Genomic DNA, 23,358 nt, shown 5'->3' on the forward strand with positions numbered 1-23,358 from the left:
AGATCTCGCGGTGCTTGAGCGGCGGAAGTGACGTCATCGCCCTCGAGGCCCTCCAGTGGGTTGCCGGTCCTCGTCCCGCGCGCGCCGCCTCCGCCGCCGGGCCGCCGGGAACATGGCGTCCGCCCTGGAGCAGTTCGTCAACAGCGTCCGTCAGCTCTCGGCCCAAGGTGAGGCGGTGGGCGCAGGCCGCGAGCCTTCGTCCGGTCTCGGCGCTTGGGCCAGGGCTGACGAGCGCGCGAGCTGGGCGGCCCCTCCGCCCGGGTCCCGACTCCCGGCCTCCGCCCCCCGCTGTCGGTGCCGCCTCGGTCTCGGCTCCCGGCGGCCCCTCCCGACCTGGCCGCGCGGCGGGGCCCCTCGTGGCTTGGCGCGCAAGTCCCCCGGGGGCCCTGGCTCCAGGCTCCCGTCTTGCGGGCGGAGTTGTGACCGTTGTTAATTTTCTTCCTAATTTTCATGCCGTTGGTTCGTTCGTTTCATCATCTGCATATCGAGCCCTGGGCCCAGAATTAAAGTAGTTGGCCGCTGCTGTAAGGCCCCTTTCCCCACCCTGTTTGTTCATCTGTGGAATAGAAATGGCCCTACTCCGCCGAGTTGTCAGGACTGAGAGGGAGGAACCGTTAAAGTTGCAGGAGCTGCGTGACCTTGGGCAGGCACGCTTCTCTCCTGAGTGCCGTCTCCTTGTGTAAGAAGGGCAGGCGCTGCCCAGAGGTTGCTCAGGTGTGGGGCGCGGCGCAGCGCGGCGGTTCTGTCTCGTTTCTCTCGTTACTGGTAGGAGTTGGCTTCACAGGTGAGCCATATTCTCTAGGCGTGAAGACGCCATCCATGCGTTCGTTCGTGCCACGGACTTAAGTTTCTCCTTCCCGCGGTGCCGTGTGCCTAGAAGCTTTGGGCTGGAGTCCTGTCTCGGTCGCTTGGTGTGCCAGCCGCCTAATTTCCCCGGGCCAGTCTTCTTATTTACAAGACAGAACTAGGGCTGTGGTCGTGAGCATCAAGCAGGATCTCTTATCTGAAAGCTTTGCACACACGCTCTGTGCAAGTCGCTGCTTTAGGAGCGGTGTGCGGGACAGAGAGGCGCAGGACGCTTGCCCTGCCCCTGTGCCTCGTGCCTGTGCCCCTTTGCCTCGTGCTGCCCGAATAGCAAACGTTAATGAGTTTGTTTCCTCAGCTCTTATTCAGAATTTTCTCACATGAACCTTAAGTGAAGGGAATGCCATAATGTCCCAGCTTTCTCTGATTAGAGGACGTTTCGTTGGCCCCCATCTGGTTGGGTTCATTTCACACGCATCCTGTGGCCCTTAGGTGTGTCTCCCCTTGGCTTGTACGAGGTGACTGCCTTAGGATTTAAGGGTGACCCAGCATTTCTCTTAGGTCTCATCTCAGGATTTGTAATTTAATTGGGGGAAAATCATGGACTGAAATGCTTAGTTGTGGGTGATTCTAATCACTGCAAAGAAGCTATTTCATACCTGCCAGTGAGATCTCAACAACATGATGATGAGTTGGTATTGATATTTCCCAGTTCAACTAGTATTATTACCTTGAAAGGTGATACCTAATGATATCATGGACTTTCTTTGTTATTGTTTTGCAGTGAGTGTGATAATAATGGAATGTTTCCTTTATTTTTGGTAAAAATTTAAAAGTATAGTAAGAAGCTCTAGAAATTATCAAAGTTCCTGGCTACAGTCACTTGGATTTTAAACATTGTACCATTTGAGTGTTTTTTAAATTTTTAAATTTATTTTATTTTATTTTTTAGTAAAATTTTATTTATTTATTTAGGGCTGCGTTGGGTCTTCGTTGCTGCCTTCGTTGCTGCACGTGGGCTTTCTCTAGTTGCGGCAAGCGGGGGCTACTCTCATTGCGATGACTTCTCTTGTTGTGGACTCTAGGTGCAAGGGCTTCAGTAGTTGTGGCACGTGGGCTCAATAGTTGTGGCTCGCGGGCTCTAGAGCACAGGCTCAGTAGTTGTGGCGCACGGGCTTAGTTGCTCCGTGGCATGTGGGATCTTCGCAGACCAGGGCTCGAACCCGTGTCTCCTGCATTGGCAGGTGGATTCTTAACCACTGCCCCACCAGGGAAGCCCCTAAGTGTTTTTTAATAGGAAAAATCACTCAGTTACTAAATAGAAATAGCTGGTATGGGTAGCTTGAAGTTCAAAATGTGAAAGAGAACTGTTGAGGAGGAAACTTGAGAGGTTAATGCCCGTGGACTTATGTGTACCCTCCACCGTCACCAGAAAACAGGTGGTGGGATGTGGGAGTATAGAGTGTGGCCGTGGTGTCTGTCATCAGAATAACCCATTAAAATCGGTGAGTCTACACCGTCGATAATCATCAGGGAAATGCAAATCAGAACCACAATGAGATAACACCTCACACCTGTCAGAGTGGCTATCATAAAAAAGTCTACAAATAACACATGTTGGCGCGGATGTGGAGAAAAGGAAATCGTTGTGCACTGTTGGTGGGAATGTAAATTGGTGCAGTCACTGTGGAAAATAGTATGGAGGTTCCTCAAAAAACTAAAAACAGAAGTAGCATACAATCCAGTAATTCCACTCCTGGGTATATATCCAAAGGAAATGAAAATACGAATTTGGAAAGATACATGCACCCCAGTGCTCATAGCAGCACTGTTTACAGTTGCCAAGATACGGAAGCACCTAAGTGTCCATCAACAGATGAATAGATACAGAAGATATGGTATATATATATATATATATATATATATATATATATATATATATATATATACACACAGTGGAATACTACTCAGCCATAAAAAAGAATGAAATTTTGCCGTTTGCAACAACATGGATGGACCTTGGGGGTATTATGTTTAGTGAAGTAAGTCAGAGAGAGAAAGACATATACTGCATGTTATCACCTACATGTGGAATCTAAAAAATACAACAAACTAATGAATATAACAAAAAAGAAACAGACTGACATATAGAGAGCAAACTAGTGGTTACCAGTGGGGTGAGGGAAGGGGAGGGGGCAAGATAGGGGTAGGGGATTAAGAGGTACAAACTACTATGTATAGAATAAGCTGTAAGGATATATTGTACAGCACAGGGAATATAGCCAATGTTTTAGAATAACTATAAATGGAGTATAACCTTTAGGAATTGTGAGTCAGTGTCTTGTACACCTGAAACTTACATAATATTGTAAACCAACTATATCTCAGTTAAAAAAGAAAAGTCCTTGGGGGAAGTCGGTGAGTTCAATTCTGGCCTAATTAGATTCTGTACCTTAGTTGTTAAGACATGATATTGTGGTATTGGGGAAGGATTGGTGGATCAGTTAGATTAATTCAACAAGCTGCTTGTTGATTGATTGGGTGCTAGGCAAGCACTGCATTCTGAAGCTGGGGAAGAGACGGCTCTCCGCCTGAGTTCATGTGAACGACCTAACCCCAGGATCCCGGGGACGCAGAGAGCACAGAGGACAAAGAGCCATGGGAGGGGGAGGCCCGGGCTGACTGTTGAAGTGAGTGAGTCGGGTCGTGGGGGTCGTGGAAGAGTGGCGAGGGGGCACTCAGCTTGGAGAGCAGCCGTGCAGAGACCTAAGGCAAGAGCGGGGACGTTGGTGTGTGAGGGGAGGCTCAGGAGGCCAGACAGGGCTGAGGGGGGCGTTTGGAGGAGTGTGATGGGAGTTGCACTTCAGAAAGATCAGACAGGTGCCAGCGTGGGCTGTGGGCTGGAGGGGAGAGATGGAAGGAGGCAGACCACTCGGAAGACGGTGGAGTCCAGACAGGAAATGGTGGGGATCTGAGGGAAGACGGTGGAGTCCAGACAGGAAATGGTGGGGATCTGAGGGAAGGCGGAGGAGAGAGGAAGGAGTGGACCGAGAGGCTTAGCCGTAAGATGAAGTCATGGTCCTAGAGGTGCGGTGGTGCTGATGGCAGTGTGAACGCTGCTGGCTTGGGGCACTGGAAGCGGGAGTGGAGAAAAGGGGAGACCTTCAGGGGCCCGAGGAAAGTGGCAGGTTTAGTGCTGAGGCTGCAAGCAAGATGTCTTTGGCCCTTCTGGGTCCTTGTCTGAAACGAAGGAGAAGAAATCACCTTCCGGCACCTGCAGGTCTGAGTTGTGAAGTCTGGGATTTGACTTCCTTTGGTTTGGTTAACGCTATAACTGAATGATAGTGTTATTCCTGTTTTCCAGGGCAAATGACTCAGCTTTGTGAACTGATCAACAAGAGTGGGGAACTCCTTGCGAAGAACTTATCCCATCTGGACACCGTGCTCGGGGCTCTGGATGTCCAGGAGCACTCCTTGGGAGTCCTCGCTGTTTTGTAAGGGCATTTTCCTTTATGATTTTGTGCACGCTTAACCTCAACGCTGCACTTTCTGGCTTTGGGTTTTTTTGGTGTATGCAGTAAGCCCTGTAAATGGCAGTGAGCTCTTTTGCACAACTAAAGTCACGTTGTAGTAGTTACCTTTAACTCGATGCAGCTAATCATTGCTTTTATTTTTATTTATTTTACTTTTTTTTATTAATTTCTATTGGAGTATAGTTGCTTTACAATGTTGTGTTAGTTTCTGCTCTACAGCAAAGTGAATCAACTATACATATATTCCCTCTTTTTTAGATATCCTTCCCATTTAGGTCACCACAGAGCATTAAGTAGAGTTCCTTGTGCTATACAGTAGGTGCTTTTATATTTTGTTCTGTTTTATCATCTTTTAAAACTCTTATGTTTATACACATTTTGAAATGTATTTTAAAAAGTGAATGGCCATCTCAGTTGAGGGCACTGTAGTTTGCGTTTATCTGAATACTTCTATTCATGTAGTCCATTGGATTCTCCCCATTTTCTAACTTAGAAAGAAAAGAGGGAAGAGTGACAGAACAGGGCACGGGGGCTATACTGAGTGAAGTTACCAATGATCCAGAGCAGCCTTGCTTCCAGTTCCCTTCAGACAAGTTTAAGCTGTTTTTTTTTCCCCCCCTTTTTAAAAAAACTGTAGTTGCTGTACAGGTTTAAGCTGTTTTAAGACCAAATTAAATAGACGTTATTTCAGTTGGTCTATTCAACTCTTGTGACTCTGTGTCTTTGACAGTTGAATTCTTTTCTCTTGATGTTGTAGTGTTATAAATTGGGATTTTGTGGTGGTTATGAAAGTTGAGATAATGTAAATAAACTGAGAAGAAATTGACCTAAAGTGAGGGTCTGGCTCCACTTGCCCTGAGGTTCTGAGACAGGTGTGCGTCAGGAGGAAGGTGCCGTCGGAACACGGGCGGCCAGTAGCTCATGTGCCTGTTTGGATGTAAATCTTTACGGATGAGTGAAGTGAAAGATTCAGTTCCTCAGTTGCACTTGCCACACCTCAAGGGCTCAGGAGCTGCCCGTAGCCACTGTTTCAGACCGTGCAGATGTGGAGCAGGGCCTCTGCTGCAGGAGGTTCTGTGGGTTGGGATGGCTGGTGAAGATTTCTGCAGCCCGTGGTTTCCGATTAAAAGAACAGACAGCATGATTTGTACACACGACAGCTTATGCGGATGTGCATGTCAAGTGAGGTGATGTGTGTGGAAGCTGTTTGAAGCTAGAAGGTGTTTTACGTTGTATATCAGTTAAAGGAAACCTGGGAAGAACCCTGACCTTGTTTCCAGGTCCCCTGGGTTTGAATCTGTGTTCTGCTGATTATGAGGTTTGAGGCCCTGAGCTTCATATTTTTATTTATAAAATGGAAATCACAATGCCTTGCTGACCTATTGTGAAGCCCAGATGAGATTGTTTGGACACATTTTGATACTTGGAAAGTGTAATTACAGATGTAAGGTGGCATTGTTAAGGAATACTATATAAATGGAAGTACAAATTGAAAGATGGAGAAATTGTCATTAGGCAATAATATCCATTTGATTTTTCTTGAAATGAGTTTAAACCATTCAGTTTTTTTTTTTTTTTTTTTTTAAGGAAGAGCTTGCAGTTTACTTGTAAGCAATGTGTAAGTGGTGGTGGCTTATGTGATTTCTCCCCTGAAACCTCTCCGACCCCTCTTGGTGTTCACCGCGGCACTTGGCGGCACCATCTGCCAGGTGGCTTGGGATGGGCCACCTGCCTGAGTCGTCCCTCTTCTCGCCGCTCCACTCCTTCTGGTCCTGCCCTGCAGCTAGTTTTTCTCCCAGGTCACCCAGCATCCCCTGGGTCCTGGGGCAGCACGGGGACCATGAGCCGCTGCCGCGGCCTCCGGCCAGCCCGTAGCTTCAGTGTGTTCTGCTCAGGCAGGAAAAGCCCACGGCGGGTTTCTAGGTGAATAAAGCAGTACTGAGCACATTGGACTGCAAAAGAAAAGTATTTAAAAAATTTTTTGGTTATGAGTTTATATTCAGTTACTTCACAAGTATTAGGACAACCTGATATTTGGCCTCATTTGACGGAGTTTGCTTTTTTGAAAGTTCTTTTTTGGTTGCGTTTTATTTCTTGCCTAACTGCTCTGGGTAAAAGTTGTTTTTTTTAAGCATATTTTTCTTAACCTCTATTTGTGTCCATGTTCTGTGTCTTGACTGTGCAGAGAACCAGGCCGGGAGAATCTCACAGATTCCAGTTCTTCATTTTTAAAAGTACTGTGACTCCTTTAACTTCACAGAGTATTGGAGGCAGGACGGACGGACTTCTGCGTTTCCCTGTGAGACGCCAGGACAAGTTGCTTCTTTTCTGTGTGTTGTAGGTTTGTGAAGTTTTCTATGCCCAGCGTTCCTGACTTCGAGACGCTGTTCTCACAGGTTCAGCTCTTCATCAGCACTTGTAACGGGGAGCACATTCGCTATGCAACAGACACCTGTAAGGGGAACAGCTTTTTCTTCTTTTCCACGGAATGTATTCTGCCCTGTAGTCATTTATATTTTCAATATTTTATCATTGTTGTGTCTAGTTGCTGGGCTTTGCCATCAGCTAACAAATGCACTTGTGGAAAGAAAACAGGTAAGAATGTTATTTGAGTATTTATAGTTCTGTTTCGCACGCCTCAAACCTGCACAATGCGCTGAGTGTAAGGGTTCCAGCCTGGTGTTGAGACCCTAATGCTCGGATGTACGTGGTCGCTGCGGAGAGCTCAGAGCGTCCGCTGTGGGGCTCTGACCACAGAAGTGGTGCCTCAAGGGGGAGGCTGCTGCTTGCGTCTGGAACTGCCATTCTAGCACCCCTTGTGCTGTAAAATGCCGCTGTTTTGTTTGCTGAACCTTTTAACTTGCAATTATGACATAATTTTAGCTTTACAAAAAAGTCGTTAGGTTAGTATAATTAATTGCCATGAACGCCTTTCACCCAGAGTCCCCGAGTGTTAGTGTCTTACCGTACTTACTCATTCTTTCCTCTTTTTCCTGAGCCACGGGGAGGAGAGTTGCAGATGCGACGCCCCTTACCCTGGGTGCTTCAGCGAGTGTTTCTCACGCATTAGGACAAGTTAAGACGTTCTCTTACATAACTGCAGCCCAGGGATCAGCGTCAGGAGACGAGCATTGATCGACTCCTGTAACACATCTGACCTGATTCCGATCTTACCAGTTGTTTCACTGATATCTTTTGTAACAGAAGAAAATCTCAGATCACGGGTTGAATTACATTGTTGTGTGTCTTTAGTCTCCTTTAATCTGGTAAACTCTTTATTTTTTGTGATATTGACACAAGTTGTAATTTGTAAGTTTCTTTTTGATTTGAAATTCAACTTCAAGACTAGTGTAAAAGAGGCTGAAAACAAAGAACCAGTTGGTATTTTGTAGGAGCACTACATAATTATTGTTTGAGGGAGATGGTTAAACCCGACAAGTCTGTACTGAAAAAACATGTTAAGTTCCTTAGCTATTTTATGGTCACACCTCCTCTCCAGAAGCTGACTACACCTCGTGTGGTTCTTGGTCTTGTTATTCATGGTCAGGGCAGGAAAACGGTTCCTTTGTGCTTGGAACTGCCGTTCTAGCGCCCCTTGTGCTGTAAAAGGGGTTTGTGGTATCACTCTCAACGGTAATTTACCACCAGGTAAGAGATGTTGCTGGAGAGAATTTACAGGTGACACCTAGACTGCCCTGCGGGACAGTGCCAACGTCCTTATCCACAATTCAGTCTCCTAAGCATAGGTCTCATCTGTTGTAAATAATTTGTAAAATTTTTGTTTAGCTCTAAGTATGATGAACTGTTGAGAATGTAATGTTGCTTTTGATTATTGATCTCCAATAATTAGAAAAAGCTTTATGATTTAAAAAGTTGTGCTGAATTACTCTACATATCACAATAAACAGCTTAAGACAACATTTTCTGACTGAATAGGGACAGAAGTTTCGTGAGAGACTGTGGGACCCTCCTCTTGTGGTTTAGAAGAGCCCATCAGTATGTTACTTTCGTTTCTAAGTGACAACCTAGGACCCAGCGTGCTGACAGGTGTCCTTTCCGACAGCCCCTGCGCGGAATCGGCGTCCTTAAGCAGGCCATTGACAAGATGCAGATGAACACAAACCAGCTGACCTCCGTCCATGCTGACCTTTGCCAGGTGAGCAGCTAGGGGTTGCCCTGAGTCACGGTTGGACTTGGTGAAGATGGCGCTGTGTTCTAAGCCTCGGAATGTGCAGGTGCCCCTGTTGCTGGGAAGGGAATCTTGGGGCTACTGAACGCAAGCCATCGGCTGAGGCCCAGCTAATCAGCTCGTGATGTGGGGACGGGTGGGGTGAGTAGCGCTCGTGACCGTAACAATCCCAGTAACGAGCTCTGGAACCTGATGGCGAACCAGGTGACTTCTGACACTCTAAAGTGTTGTTCATGTATTTATTTTATTTTGTGTGACTCCAAACCCAGATGGCAAAGGGGGGGGCGTATATAATGAAGCCCGTCTCCCACCTGCTGACTGACTACCCATCCCTTCTCTCCAAAGGAAACTGGAATTCGTAGTTTCTTAGGCATCCTTCCAAAGCTGGTTTATGCACATATAAGCAGATATGTTTATATTTGTTCTCTCTAGTTTTTTAAACACAAATACTAATCTATACAATGTCTTATGTACCTTGCTTTTTTCTTACTGTGTCTTGGAGATGATTCTATGTCAGTGCTTTACAGCTGCAGAGAATTCCATAACATGGGTTTAGCCAGTCCCCGTGGGGTATCTAGATTGTTTCCTTAATGAATAACATGGTATGTGGATTATTTCAACCACATGTTCTAACTTCACATGGAGACGTGCTTTCTTTTCTCTTTATTTCTTTTTTTTTTTTTTAATTTTAGTTTTTGGCTGCGTTGGGTCTTCGTTGCAGTGCACAGGCTTCTCATTGTGGTGGCTTCTCTTGTTGTGGAACACAGGCTCTAGGCGCGCGGGCTCTAGAGCACAGGCTCAGTAGTTGTGGTGCGCAGGCTTGGTTGCTCTGTGGCATGTGGGATCTTCCCGGACCAGGGCTCGAAGCCGTGTTCCCTGCATTGGCAGGTGGATTCTTAACCATTGCGCCACCAGGGAAGTCCCCTCTTTATTTCTTCTAAAAAACTTTTGTGATGGAGGTGTGACGTACATACAGTAAAGTTTGCAGATCTCAGGTGTACAGTGAGTTTGTGCCTGTGTGTGCCCTGTGCCGCATCACCCAGACACAGAACTTTGCTGGATCTTGCGTTCCTGAGCTGCACATTCCCTACACTTACCTGAGGGGTTCAGACATGGAAAAGGAGTGATTGGAGAGAAACTGTTCTTACTTCACCAGGGCAGTGAAGAGAAAAGGTCACACTTGTCGTGCATCTGTAAATAGATGGGCTTTGCTTCATTTGCGGAGCCCTTTATGTCATAGCTGGTTAGTCTTTTCTAAAGAAATGCTATTGTATTCTGAATGCCTAAGAAAATGGAATAACGTGCCGACATTTAGATCATTTTAGTCAATAAAATGTAAAACCAATTATTTTCTAGAACTTTCCGGAATCTGCGAATTTGCTCCTTCTGCCAAAGGCGAAGTGCACCTAGAATGATGGCTCCGTGTAAATTTTTCCACAGCTGTGTTTGCTGGCGAAGTGCTTTAAGCCCGCCCTCCCGTACCTGGACGTGGACATGGTGGACATCTGCAAAGAGAACGGGGCCTACGAGGCCAAGCACTTCCTCTGCTACTATTACTACGGCGGGATGGTCTACACCGGGCTCAAGAACTTCGAGCGAGCTCTCTACTTCTACGAGCAGGTAGTCGGCGCTCCCCCGGGGGCGTATGAACTTGCAGGCTCGCGGCTGGAGCTGCAGGGGAGGGTCCTTCCAGAGGCTCTTTCCCTGTGGCCAGGGGCGCAGGGCAGGGGAGGGATGGGCACTGTGGGGCGGGGCTGACCAGGCTTTGCCACGACCCCCGTCTGGTTTGGGTTGAGTTGTGTGTGTCTCTTGACTTTGTAGCTTCCTTTGCCTGTGGGGAAGGGGTGGAACCGAGTGACCTTTGACGCATCTTCTTGTTCTGAAAACAGATGTGACGTTCGGTTAAGTTTTTCTTTCTTTCATTGTTTTTTTTGGCTGCACCGCGTGGCCTGTGGGATCTTAGCTCCCTGACCAGGGATTGAACCCAGGGCCACAGCAGTGAAAGCGCTGAGCCCTAACCACTGGACTGTCAGGGAACTCCCGAGTTTTTCTTACTTTAATAAATAAAACGTTCTTCTGGTCTGTAATTCAAAGGGTGTGAAGGAGTACACAGTGAATAGTGCCTCCCACCTTTGCGTCTGTGTAATGAGACATATTGCGCAGCTCTGCAGCTTCACTCAGGGTCTAACAGAGATGGACAGTACTGGCTAAAAGCAGTGTTTTAAGATAAATTTGCCAGACGTTCGTAAGTTGTTTTATTCAGAGCACATGTTCGGATAATAAAAGACATTCCAAGCCTCGGAGGAGCTCGTGGTGTATTTGAGATGCTGTAGAAGCCCCCGCGCAGGCCTGTGAGTGGACATCGCCTCAGTGAGCGGGGACCGACCAGCATTGCTGGGGGCCTAGGGCAGGGTGACCACAAGCGCTGTCGGCAGGGACGGTATCTTTCAAGGATGTGACTGGTCAGATAGGACCTTCCAGGGGACTGCGTTGACCGTACGGTCACAATTTCAGTTCCTCAGAAAACTGCGAGCACACACCTGCAGCGACTGAACGCGCGGTGGCTCTGCAGCCCAGCGGAGGTGGGATGAGCCCGCCGATGGTCTAGGGACGCCGAGACACGGGCGCGCGGCAGGAAGGTGCGCGGTTCTGTCACAGAGAGTTGAAATGTCAAAGACACAGCATGTTTATGTTTACAGCTAGAAGACTTTTACCTGATAATCCACATATTCCCTCTTTTGCCCAAGTGACAGTCTACTTCATGGCGCTGTGTCTTCATGACGTACATCAGTTCCAGGTAGTATTAGTACCTTAATTTCAGGAGGTGACACAGATTTTGTTTTACTGCCTTTTTAAAATCCAAAAGAAGGATGTACTTAGTGAAAAACATTCAGATCACACAGCATTATATAAAGAGTGAAAGTAACCTCCTCCTCTTATCCCGTGCCACATGTGGACCTGGCAGTTTACTAGCCCCTGACTGGTGGTACTCTAAGCAGATTTGGTGCTTCACTGTTAAAGCAGTGTTGCGTGTGGATTGTTGTTCTTGTGTTCTTATGCACTTGCACGAGTGTTTCTGTTGAATAATTCTCAGAAGTGCCTTACAAGCTCAGTGGCTTGGATTTTGATTTGGAACATTTGGGCTGATTTGGGTGTGATAGTTTTGAATTCTTAACCCTCATGAATCCAGGTGAAAAAAGGTGGAAAGGCAGCCTCAGAATGGGAGGAAATATTGGCAGATCACATTTCTGATAAGAGACTTACATCCAGAATATACAAAGATCTTAAAACTGAACAATAAAATTTTAAAAATGGGCAATGGGTTTGAATAGACATTGCTCTAAAGAAGATAGGCAAATGGCTAAAAGCACTAGTCATCAGGGAAATGCAAATCAAAACCACAGTGTGATATCAAGTCACACTAGGATGGCTGAAGTTAAAAAGAGAGCCAGTATGTGTTGATGAGGATGTGGAGAATTCAGAACCCTCATAACTGCCAGTGGGGATGTACAGTGGTGTGGCCGCTTTGGAAATAGTTTGGCGGTTCCTCAAAAGGTTAAACCTAAAACTTCCATATGACCCAGCACTTCACTCCCAGGATTACACCCAAGAGAAGTGAAGACAAATGTCCAAATACATACATGAATGTTCATAGCAGCATGATGATTCATGTGGCCAGATGCCCGCCAGCTGAGGATCTGAGTACACAAAAGGTGGAGCACTGTTTGCCCATAACACAGAATGAGGTCCTGACACAGGCCACTACAGGGGTGTGCTCTGAAAGTGTCACGTCGAAGCTGCTCACAGAAGACTACATGAAGCCATTTATGGGACTTCCCTGGCGGTCCAGTGGTTAGGACTCCGTGCTCTCACTGCCCAGGGCCTGGGTTCAACCCCTGGTTGGGGAACTGGGATCCCATAAGCCCTGCAGCGAGGCCACACACACACAAAAACGCCGTTTATATGCCCTGTCCAGAGTAGCCAAGTCCATTGAGATGTGAAGTAGAGAAGTGGTTGCCTGGGGTTGGGGGGTGGGCGGTGACCACTGACGGCCTGGGGTTTCTTTTTAGGGGGTGAAAATGTTCTGAAATTCGGTAGTGGTGATAGTCGCACAGCTTGGTGAAGACACCAAAGCCCAGTGAGTTGGATGTGTTCAAAGGGTAAATTCTAGAGTTATTAAAAGGTAGTGACTTAGTATAAGTGCTCTTTTCCTAATTCAAGCTCCCCTGCTGTCTTCACTCCTGCTCAGGCCATCGCCACTCCTGCTATGGCTGTCAGTCACATCATGCTGGAGGCATATAAAAAGTATATTCTCGTTTCTTTGATACTGCTTGGCAAAGTGCAGCAGCTGCCGAAATACACGTCTCAGATTGTGGGTAGATTCATTAAGGTGAGTTTTTAAAACAGAAGGATTTCTTAGGTGACATGTTCTGTTCATAGGAAATTGTGGTGACGCGTAGCTCTGTAGTCTTATGCTACGGGCCCTAGCTCTCCCGGCGTGTTAAGTTAGCAGATGCTCACTTGCCGGCTGCTGGGCGTCTGGCAGCGCCCGGACCCTCCCAGTCCGTGCACGCCGATCGCCTGACGGACCGCGATGCTCCTAGGAATCTGTTTGCACACTTACGCTCTGGGTGATCATAGCTGTAGATGTTTAAGGTCCTAGAAAAGCGGTGCTAACTCTGTCGGACTCTCACTTTGACCAAGTGCTGGGGAATCTTATTAGACCCCAAGCGCTGCTCACAGAGCTGCTCTTGTTTCCCTGAGGACTCAGCCCTGGGACCACGTGAAGAAATGACCTACTTTTTTTTTTTTAATAATACATGCTCACGGGGTTTTGTTTTTGTTTTTTTTAAACTGAAGTCACTATCATTCTGATAACAATTTTATGCTGACCCTCCTTGTACAAAGTTCAGAATTTCACGAGATCAGTGTGAAAGTCTTCCTGATGAGAAGATTTCTGTGCTGCCTTGTTGAGGGTGGCCCATGTCCTTCTCGGGCTCCAGGCTGCTAGTCACAGACGGGGGCCTGGGGGTGGGTAGAAGGACGTGTAGGTTTGGGGAGCTCCCGGGGTGATTCAGGTGGCCCTAGGAGGAGGGCCTTTGTAAGGTGAGGTCCCCATGACTCAGCCTCCTTCCCCACAATTGTGGTTTGTTGGCGGTGATAGCAGAGTGGTGAAGAGGGCACAGGCTTCAGGGTGGGGATGCAGGTTTGAATCCGTGTCTCCTCAGGACCGCGGACCTACTCGTGGGCCTGGGTCTGGTTTCTCACGTATAAGAGAGAGGGGAACGCATGCGCACGTATAAGATAGAGGGCAACGCATGCTCACGTGATAAGGGCAACGTATGTTCACGTAATGAGAGAGAGGGCAACGCATGCGCACGTATAAGATAGAGGGCAACGCATGCTCACGTGATAAGGGCAACGTATGTTCACGTAATGAGAGAGAGGGCAACGCACGCTCACGTGATAAGGGCAACGCATGCTTACGTAATAAGGGGGGGAACGCATGCGCACGTAATAAGATAGAGGGAACGCGTACGATGGTGAAAGCAGCACAGCTCTGAGTGCGCCCTCAGCCCTGTTGTCTCTGGTTCCCCCAGGAGTAGCGGGTTGACACGTTGCGCCCGGTGAGGTGTGTGGGAGAGGGAGAGGGAACTGAGAAGCGTGGGAATTTTCCTTTTTTCCTCCCAAAGTGGATTATCAAGAGAAAAATCAAGAGCCACTGATGGAGATAAAAGATCTGTGTGCCTTTACTAACTGTGTACTGTACTTGCTGTGCAGCAGTTTGTTCTGTACTTCAAAGTGGGTGGGTTTTTTGTTTGACAGTAAAGTACTCCATGGTGATACTTCTATCCTTGGTCTTGAAAGCTAGGTACTTGCTTTGGGTAAATTATAGTTTGTTGGGTAACAGTAAAGGATGTTGAATGTACTTGCTCCAAATTTAGTGCCATGTTTTCTTTTGCGTCTTACACAGGCTCCGTTCCTCTAACTCTCGAATCTGGTTTCTTCCCGCCTGCACACCTTTAGCCTCTTAGCAACGCGTACCACGAGTTAGCGCAAGTTTATTCCACCAACAACCCCTCGGAGCTCCGCAACCTGGTGACCAAGCACAGCGAGACCTTCACTCGCGACAACAACATGGGACTGGTGAAGCAGTGCCTGTCCTCGTTGTACAAGAAGAACATCCAGAGGCTCACCAAGGTGAGGCCCTGCCCGGGCCCCTCCTGACCCTGGGCTCCTTTTCTCCCCTCGTCCCCCTCAGCGCCGAGGCAGCAGCGCAGGGTCTTGTCCTGAGGAAGAGCTCTCCCAGCTGACTCCCTAGGGCACTTTGATGGGTGCTTTTGGTCTTTCCAGTGCTGGGGCAGGGTATTTGAGAAGAAGGACAGGTGAAGAGCAAGAGGTAGGAGATATGGCCGCTCTGGGAGGCACAGACAGGGAGCCCGAGGGCGTGGCCGTGCTGCCCAGGACCCCGCGGCGGGCTGACCCACGCGGGGGCACAGCGCCAGCACACTGGAGCCGGGGAGGTGAGCCGATCGTGTATTTTCTATTTTCAAGATGAAAATAAACCTAATGGCTTTTGTTGACGGAAAATACGCTTACTATCAAGTGTTAAAACCGCCCAGGAAAGTGTAAAAAGAAAAACGAAGCTCCCCATGAGCCGGGAAGGCGTTTGCTGCAGGTAGTAAACCAACAAAGAGCAGCGGCGACCGGGACGGTGCGGCTCTTCTCCCAGGGCTTAAGGACGGGGCGGTCGGGCTCCAGGCGGAGCAGGGGAGAGGGTGCTGCTCGGTTGGTGCGAGGGCCAGGGAGGCTGGAGGGGACCAGGGGGAGGAGGGGAGGCCGCCACTGCGCGGGGAGAACCGCTGCTCGAGGAGGAGGAGGAGGAGGAGGGAGGGTCATTGCTCACAGGAAGGAGGCCCCTTCCAGACACTCCAGACATCAGTCTGTAAGAGGAAGACAGAGAACACGAAAGGGAGAGTGACTCAAAGAAGATGAAAAACAAATGTCCTGTCAGAGAAAAACGAGCTGGACCCATAGGCTAAAAAGACCAGACCTAAGAGATTCAAGGTGACCAGCAGCTGAATTCTCCCCACAGTGTTTTCCATTTGGTCCAGGTGCCAACACAGCTGCTCTAAGTACAATAAATTTCTATCTCACCATCGAGAGGAGCTGCTGGGAAACAGCTGCACCTGTAGGTGACCGGTACTGGGAGTTTAGATGGAAAACCAAAATGTGAACAAGGAGAGAAGACAGTGCACGTTCAAAAAAATGTTAAGTTACAAAATGGCAAATGAAAGTTAAATGAAGAATTAGAACTTAGGGAATCTAATAAGTAGGTATCACTGCGAAAATCATCAGTTAAACTCTTTTGTGAAATAGTCAACCCCAGTTCGTCACTTTGGAATCAGTTGATAGCTTATACTGAGAAGTCGGTATGCTTTATATGGAAAGTGCAGTTTTCCATTTTGGATCGGATAAATACGGATCCAGAGTGTGACCAAACAAACATGAAGGGCCTTAGGTGGCCAGCCCAGGGCGGGGCAGTGGCTTCACAGTCACCAGCGTCCTGGTCCTGCTGTGCTGACTTACCATTGATTTGAGTCCGCTGGGCTGATAAGCCCTTCCCGGCGGCCTTGGGGGGGCACCACAGCTGCTGATGGGCAGGGGCGCCGCCATAGAGGATGCGTGACCTCATGTCCTGGTGCCAGAACAGTAGATGGGGCATCAGAGGATTTTCCAGTCAGGTTAGTAGGATTTTCCAGTCAGGTTAGTAGGATTTTCCAGTCAGGTTAGTAGGATTTTCCAGTCAGGTTAGTAGTCTGTTATTCAAAGGGCAAAAAATCAAAGGCTTTTTAAGAAGCCTCAGCAGGTGTACTGTATGTGGGTGTCGGGACGAGAGGCTGGCTGCAGGGCCCCCAGGGAAATGGGGTTCTCACGTGAGGCTCAGATCTGCCCCACATTCATGTTCTGTGGGCGTTTCTCTAAATCCCTCTGCTCTGTGTGTAGACACTCCCATTAACTGTAGTTGGGATCATATTGCATGTGCTGTTCTGTACTGTGATTTTTCACTGTCTTCACCTTGATTCCATGGCAACGTAAGCCTGCGTCACAATGACTGTACATCGTACTCTGTTGTACCGATGGTCACAACTTACTCAACCAGTCCTCTTCTGGTAGACATTCAAGTGGAAGTTTCTTCTTATTTTGAAATAGGAAAAATGACAGTTCCGGATATTTAGAAATGTTCACTTTTGAGTCCTCATTGGCGCTAAACTACTTAGATACTCCTTCGAATTAACAGTAGTTTCGTTTGGAGAGGGCGTGCTACTCTTTGAACTAAAGTATATGTATCAGTAGAATTTTCGGTCATTGGCTTATCAAGGATTTTCAACATCACAGTCTTAACATGGCCTGCTCTGAAAATGCCATCATTGTAAATATCGCCAGCTGCCCTAAAAAAAAAGAGTTCTTTTAATTTGTTCCTGAAAGGGGGCATTTTCATCAAGTCCCAGGCAAACCAATGATAAACACTGGTTTCCTTTTAACCCCCTATTTGTTTACACATTCTAGCTTTGAATTTTGAAGGATGAATGTGATTTTTTTTCAATTTTATATTATTTACAAGGTAATACGTTTGTAATACGAAATTCAAAGACACAAAAATCTCCATCCAGTTCCTATACCCCAGCTGGCCTTTTCTTTCCCCAGAGGCAGCCCGGTGTCACCCGTTTCTCAGATATCCTTCCAGAGATCATCTGTGCACATAGAAGCACATGCATTCATACGTGTGTGTGTTGTCACACGTATGCACTCTTTCCTTGTACACAGATGTGAGCGTGCTGTAGACCCTGTTTTGCATCCTTTTTTATATTTAACGATGCACATGTCTTGGATTCTTTTCCAGCTCATAAAAAGTATCCGCACTCAGTAAGCTTTTTACAACTGTGTAGGAGTCCGTTCGCGTAATTGCGCTGCGCTCAGCCAGTCCTCTGCTGGTGGACTTCTAGGTGGTTCCGATCTTTGCCGTTGCAGGCGGTGCTGAAATGGCGGTGCACACGTCATTTCAGACGTATAGGACACACGTGTGGGATACTGTTTAAAAGTCATTAGTCCTCTAGAAAACTGTTGCTAAAACCTTAGTTCATCTGTTGCGTGTCATCTTCACAACAAAGAGTTATCTTGTACAGTATTGGAAAGCAAATTTTCAGAGACTCAGTAGAACTCTGTACACATTTAATAAAATTTCTTTCCTCAGCGTTTCTAGTTGTGATTAATTAACTTCTGAATTTCAGACCTTTTTAACGCTGTCATTACAAGACATGGCAAGTCGTGTGCAGTTATCTGGACCTCAGGAGGCAGAAAAGTATGTCTTGCACATGGTGAGTGTGTGGCTATTCTTTTAAAGAGCGATCACTGGGGTTTCGTCCTCGTAAAGGTAACAGGTGTTTACGATAGAAAATATAAAGGAGGACGAAGGGGGCCCATCCAGTGTCAACCAGCGTGGACATTTTCGTTGATTTCCTTACAATCTTTGGGGTCTTCCCGCGACATGTACTCATGTGTTATACACACAGTGGTGTCTTAGCAGTGCTCCTTATTTGTATTTTCATCGTCACAGTTCTTGTGAACATCATTTAAAACACTCATGAAACATTTCAGATAATACAGAGAGACACAAGCAGAGCTGCTCTGCCTGCTGGTCTGTGATGAGCCCACGGACGAGCCATATGTGGGGCCGGGCCCTGCTGCCCTGAGGAAGTCCTGTGCCGCGAGGTAGGGGCCTGGTGGCCTCATGGGTGGCAGTCTGACTCCCCCCCCTCCTGGGCCGTGTCACCCCGAGACCACACTCAGAGGAGATACCCACGTGCTCAGCTCCAGCTGCAGATGGCAAATGTCACAGGAAACCTGAGACCCATTTACTTCCCAGTTGTGACTGCCCACTCCCCAAATTTAGATACACATTTATTTATTTATTTGTTTTTTAAAGGTTGGCTTTTTAATTAATTAATTTATTTATTTATTTACTTTGGCAGGGCTGCATTGGGTCTTCATTGCGGTGCGCGGGCTTCTCGTCGCGGTGGCTTCTCTTGTTGCCGAGCGTGGCTCTAGGCATGTGGGCTCAGTAGCTGTGGCGCACGGGCTTAGTTGCTCCGCGGCATGTGGGATCTTCCCGGACCAGGGCTCGAACCCGTGTCCCTTGCGCTGGCAGGTGGATTCTTAACCACTGCGCCACCAGGGAAGTCCCTGGATAAGCATTTAAATGACTATGTGGTAACCCACCAATTTGAAATAGCATCATTTACTTATTCTGTTACACAAACGCATGTCTCCGATCTGATCCACCAAGAGCAAACCTCTGTCCTCAGCCCGGGTCAGGCATGTCTTCTCATGCAGAAAGTCAGCATTCTGCATTTTCTGCTAGTGATCTCCCCTGTGATTTCAGGAGTGGTGCCAGGTCAGGATTAGGAGTCATGAAACTGTTTTCAGTTGTGATGATGGAGTATTTTCTTTCCATAGTTCAATTTACAAATGTTTCGAGGTTTTTTCCTTCAACGTAATCCTCCAAACACAGAGACACACATCCCAAACAAATAAAACCTGTCCCACCTCCCCAGCCTCGGAGCGCCTGCTGAGAGCACCTTGCTGCCCACAGGGTTTCGTCCCGTGGGTCAGCCGCACACCTCCCCGGACTTGCTCATTAGCGGTGGGGACCAGTACGTGAGTGGTGCGGACACAGCTAGTGAAGTGCTTGCCCAGCCCAGATGGACCCTGACAGGCTCCAGACCAGCCGGCGATGTTTTATCTGCCAGAGACATGTGGCATTCGCCAGGGCAAATGTCTGAGGATGTTTCTGGTTGTCACGGCTGGAGGTGCTACTCACATCTAGTGGGTAGAGCCAGGGACGCTGCTCAAGCCCCCACAATGCAGAGGACAGCGCCCACCACAAAGAATTATCTGGCTCAAAATGTCAATTGTGCCACACCTGAAATTTCCTGCCCTACCGTGTAAAATTTATGAAGGCCGGGATTGTTCTTTAAATAAGACTCAATTTTTTTAGAGCAGTTTGAGGTTCATAGCACAATTGAGGGGAAAGTGCAGGGTTCCCCGCCCCACACGTGCACAGCCTCCCCTTACCAGTACTCCTACCGGATGGGACAGTTCTTAGCAACTGACAGCCCTACACGGATGTGTCATCATCCAAAGGCCTTAGTGTACATTAGGGTTCATTCATGGTGTTGGACGTTCTGTGGGTTTGCACAGGTGTGTAAGGACATGGATCCATCATTATAGTGCCGCATGGAGTGTGTTCATGGCCCTGAAAACCCTCTGTGCTCTGCCCGTTTGTCCCTCTCCCCCCTCCCCCACCCCCACTGATCTTTTTATTTTCTCTACAGTTTTGCCTTTTCCAGAATGTCATATAGTTGGAATCATACAGTGTGTAGCCTTCTCAAACCTGCTTCCAGCCCTACCTCTGCTAGAAAGGTTATTATTATCCTGATTTCTAACGTCCTATTCTTAGTTGTGTCCTATTTTTGAGTTTTATGTAAAAGGAAACGTACAGTGTATGTACTTTGGGATCTGGCTTTTTCTGCTCAACACCGTGAGGTTCGTGCACAGTGCTGCGTATCGTTGTAGTTGGTTCATTTGCAGGGCCGCAGCGTTCCACTGTACGAGGCTGCCTTTCCGTTCCCATCAGGGGACGCTTGGGTTGTTTCCAGTTGTGGTTATTACAGAGGGTGCCACTGTGGTGAGCCCGGCGTGCGTGTCCTTCCCCTTTGTGAAGAGGCAGCTCTCTCTGCTCACGGGGTCAGAGAGTTAGGCCTTCTGTTCAGTGTGCGTTGGGCTGTTGGTGCTGCACTAACTGGGGCCCGTCCCTTCCAAGTGGAAAGGAGCAGACCGGCCCAGGCAGCTCGGTTCCGCTGTGACAGACCACTGGCACCTGGGGAGCAATCTGTTAGAATGACAACACCTGTTTGGGATTTTATTGGCTTCTCGCTTTTTACTTCATGGACAGGAGTTGGCGATGAGGCTTAAACAACTAAATCCCCAGTTGTGGGTGCAAAGAACATAGACCTTGAAACTGCCTTGGAATCAACACTGGCAGAAAAGCTTTCTTAAAGGACCAGAAGATAATTTCTACTGGGGTGAAACAAAAACGTATTAGGGTTTCACTTTTTAAAATGCAACGGCAACGTCAGTTCTATCTCACAGAAATTTTCTAAAGATGTAAAGGCACTTCCGAAACATTATGCCAGAGAAGCAAGACACGGAGACCACATGTTGTCTGACTCCATTTATATGAAACATCCCGAACAGGCAAATCCACAGGGCAGAAAGTAGATTAGTGGTTGCAGGGGGCTTGGAAGGAGGGGAAACGGGCAGTGACCGCTTAAATGGGGTGGGGTTCCCCGTGGGGGCAGTGAAATCTTTTGAAACAGGGTGGAGTTGGTGGCTGCACTTCACAAGTGCAGTTGAATCCTCTGAATTGTTCACTTTAGAATGGTGAATTTGGGACTTCCCTGGTGGTCCAGTGGTTATGACTCTGCGCTCCCAGTGCAGGGGGCACGGGTTCGGTCCCTGGTTGGGGAACTAAGATCCTACATGCCGCATGGCCAAAAAAATAAAGTGGTTAATTTACCTTATGTGGATTTTACCCCTTCACATCTATCTTGGTGCTGTGCACATGATAGGTATTTAATAGATATCTTTGAATAAGCAGGTGGTGCTTAAAAATACACATACAGATTGATTTATTTATTGCTTTCTGTGGTATTTCCTGATTGTATTGAAACACTGCATATTCACATAGTTTTTGGGTCTAAACTGCTTTCCTGATTTCTCTTTTATAGATAGAAGATGGTGAAATTTTTGCAAGTATTAATCAGAAGGATGGGATGGTCAGTTTCCATGATAACCCTGAAAAATATAATAACCCCGCCATGCTTCATAACATCGATCAAGAGGTAAATATGAATGCCAGGTGTTTTGGGCTGATGTTTATGATGTTATACCTGAAATACTGACTGTATGTTCCAGGATAATTTTAGCTCTAAATACGCGTAGCTCCCAACTAGTTTCTAAGAACATCTTATTTCCTAGAAAGTTAATTTCAAGGTGGACTCTCCCAGGTTGTACGGTTATAAGTAGATGGTGGGTTAGCTTCTTTGTCTAGCTCACCAAAGCCTCCTTCAACTCCTAAAACACTTGAAGGGTCTTAGAATCGGTACAGTTTTATCCGTACCCAGCGGCCACCTATACTGTAGAGCCTTCAGTAACGTGCATCTGGAGCCCCAGCTCGGAAAGTCAGGAATCCCCCGTCTCTGCTGGGGGAGAGCAGGCAGCTGGAGGAGACGAGCTGCCCGCAGTTCCGCCTGGGTAGCAGCGGGGGCCACGGAGCACATCCTGCTCTAAGCGCTTGCGGGGATCTGGGCGTGAGCCAGGGTTGTTTGGGTTGGTCTGGTTTCTTACCTCTGATTAGGCAAACAGATTGAACTGAACAGCTCCAGAATCTTCAAAGCAGTATGTCTCCACTGTTTTTGGCAATTCCAAGTTTTCTTTAAGAAACCCTGAAAACTGGAAGGTTTTTTTTGTAACTCATTTGATGGCAAATGAATATTTTTAGGTTTCACTGCAAAAGATGTCAGCGTGTTTGATGGCGGGGTGCTACCCCAGGTCCTGCTGTACTATGTTGCTGGCGGAATCCAAAACTTCTGACTCCAGAATTCATCTGGCCCCAGGGTTGTGACCGTGTAGCACCCACAGTACTAGTCTAGGCTCAAAAGGTGAAGTTGCCCTAAACCCGCTCACTCAGCGCGTCCACACCTGTCTGCCACGCAGATGCTGAGGTGCATAGAGCTGGACGAGCGGCTGAGGGCCATGGACCAGGAGATCACAGTGAACCCCCAATTCGTGCAGAAGGTGACTGAGGCCCCCTCATTCACGGAGTGGGCCGGGCGGGGCAGGGTGGCATTCTCCATCAGGAGTGTGAGCTTGTGCCCAGAAACCATATCGGGGAGGTTCACAGAGACATACTCGTTGGGGACGTTTCCAGACTCCAGGCTGGAAGTGTGTTTAGGGATGAGGGTGGGGGTCCTGGACCTGCCTCCCCCGTACACGGGGTGGCGTCGTCGGGGGGTAGGTGTCCGGAGCTGGCGGGACACCCTTGGCCAGGGCAGACAAGCGCACTGCCTCTCTCCCTCCCTTCCAGAGCATGGGGTCACAGGAGGACGATTCTGGAAACAAGCCATCCAGTTACTCCTGAAGCCGGTGCTCATCCTGAGTTTCAGAGAAGCCTTCACCATGGCCGGGGCAGGTGTCGGGAGGGCAGCAGGGAGGACCAGGCCCGTCTCACCTGGGCGTTAAGACAGTGTGTTTTGTTTTGACGTCTTCGGTCCTGTGTGCTTTCAGAAAACCAATCTCTCTGCAAAGAAAGGAAAACGTTTTCAAACTTTAAAGCCTGTTGTGGATTTATTTATCCTCAGATTAATGTGGTTATTGCATTAAATCTACCTTTTTGTTTTAAATTATTTGAACATTGGCGTGTCTTCTGTATCACTTTTTTCCTCTGAAAAGCTTTTAAAGAACATATTCATTGTGAACAGATATAGATTTTAGGAATTATTGGAAGATTTGAATCTAAAGTTGATATCAGGGGACTTCCCTGGTGGCGCAGTGGCTAAGATTCCACCTGCCAATGCAGGGGACACGGGTTTGAGCCCTGGCCCGGGAAGATCCCACACGCCACGGAGCAACTAAGCCTGTGCGCCACAACTACTGAGCCTGCGCTCTAGAGCCCGCGAGCGACAACTACTGAGCCCGTGAGCCACAACT

At 47.9% G+C, this 23,358-nt stretch overlaps 1 protein-coding gene across 7 annotated transcripts; it reads left to right on the forward strand.

The window, feature by feature from the left end:
* Positions 1-9: 9 nt before the first annotated feature.
* Positions 10-23,054, forward strand: COPS3 (COP9 signalosome subunit 3). Of its 7 annotated transcripts, none has more exons than XM_082374509.1 (12): positions 10-167; positions 4,169-4,298; positions 6,679-6,791; positions 6,883-6,932; positions 8,401-8,493; positions 9,967-10,146; positions 12,776-12,916; positions 14,554-14,727; positions 17,820-17,906; positions 21,378-21,491; positions 22,366-22,446; positions 22,736-23,054. In XM_082374509.1, the coding sequence occupies exons 1-12, from the start codon at positions 113-115 to the stop codon at positions 22,787-22,789; spliced, it is 1,272 nt and encodes a 423-aa protein (XP_082230635.1). In that variant the 5' UTR covers positions 10-112; the 3' UTR covers positions 22,790-23,054. The 7 variants fall into 7 exon arrangements, with proteins under 7 accessions (XP_082230635.1, XP_082230632.1, XP_082230633.1 ...); XM_082374505.1 differs by having other exon boundaries at positions 24-167; positions 4,150-4,298; XM_082374506.1 differs by lacking the exons at positions 22,366-22,446; positions 22,736-23,054 and adding an exon at positions 22,151-22,326 and having other exon boundaries at positions 19-167; positions 4,150-4,298.
* Positions 23,055-23,358: the final 304 nt, after the last annotated feature.

Source organism: Balaenoptera borealis (assembly GCF_965194805.1).
Source record: "Balaenoptera borealis genome assembly, chromosome: 20".
In the NCBI taxonomy this organism is placed as follows: domain Eukaryota; kingdom Metazoa; phylum Chordata; class Mammalia; order Artiodactyla; family Balaenopteridae; genus Balaenoptera; species Balaenoptera borealis.

Excerpts from the sequence above, each read along its gene's own strand:
- COPS3 (XM_082374509.1), top strand. The coding sequence starts at position 113 with ATGGCGTCCGCCCTGGAGCAGTTCGTCAACAGCGTCCGTCAGCTCTCG. Across the intron at positions 8,494-9,966 it reads TCCATGCTGACCTTTGCCAG|CTGTGTTTGCTGGCGAAGTG; the intron begins GTGAGCAGCTAG and ends ATTTTTCCACAG. Across the intron at positions 12,917-14,553 it reads TTGTGGGTAGATTCATTAAG|CCTCTTAGCAACGCGTACCA; the intron begins GTGAGTTTTTAA and ends GCACACCTTTAG.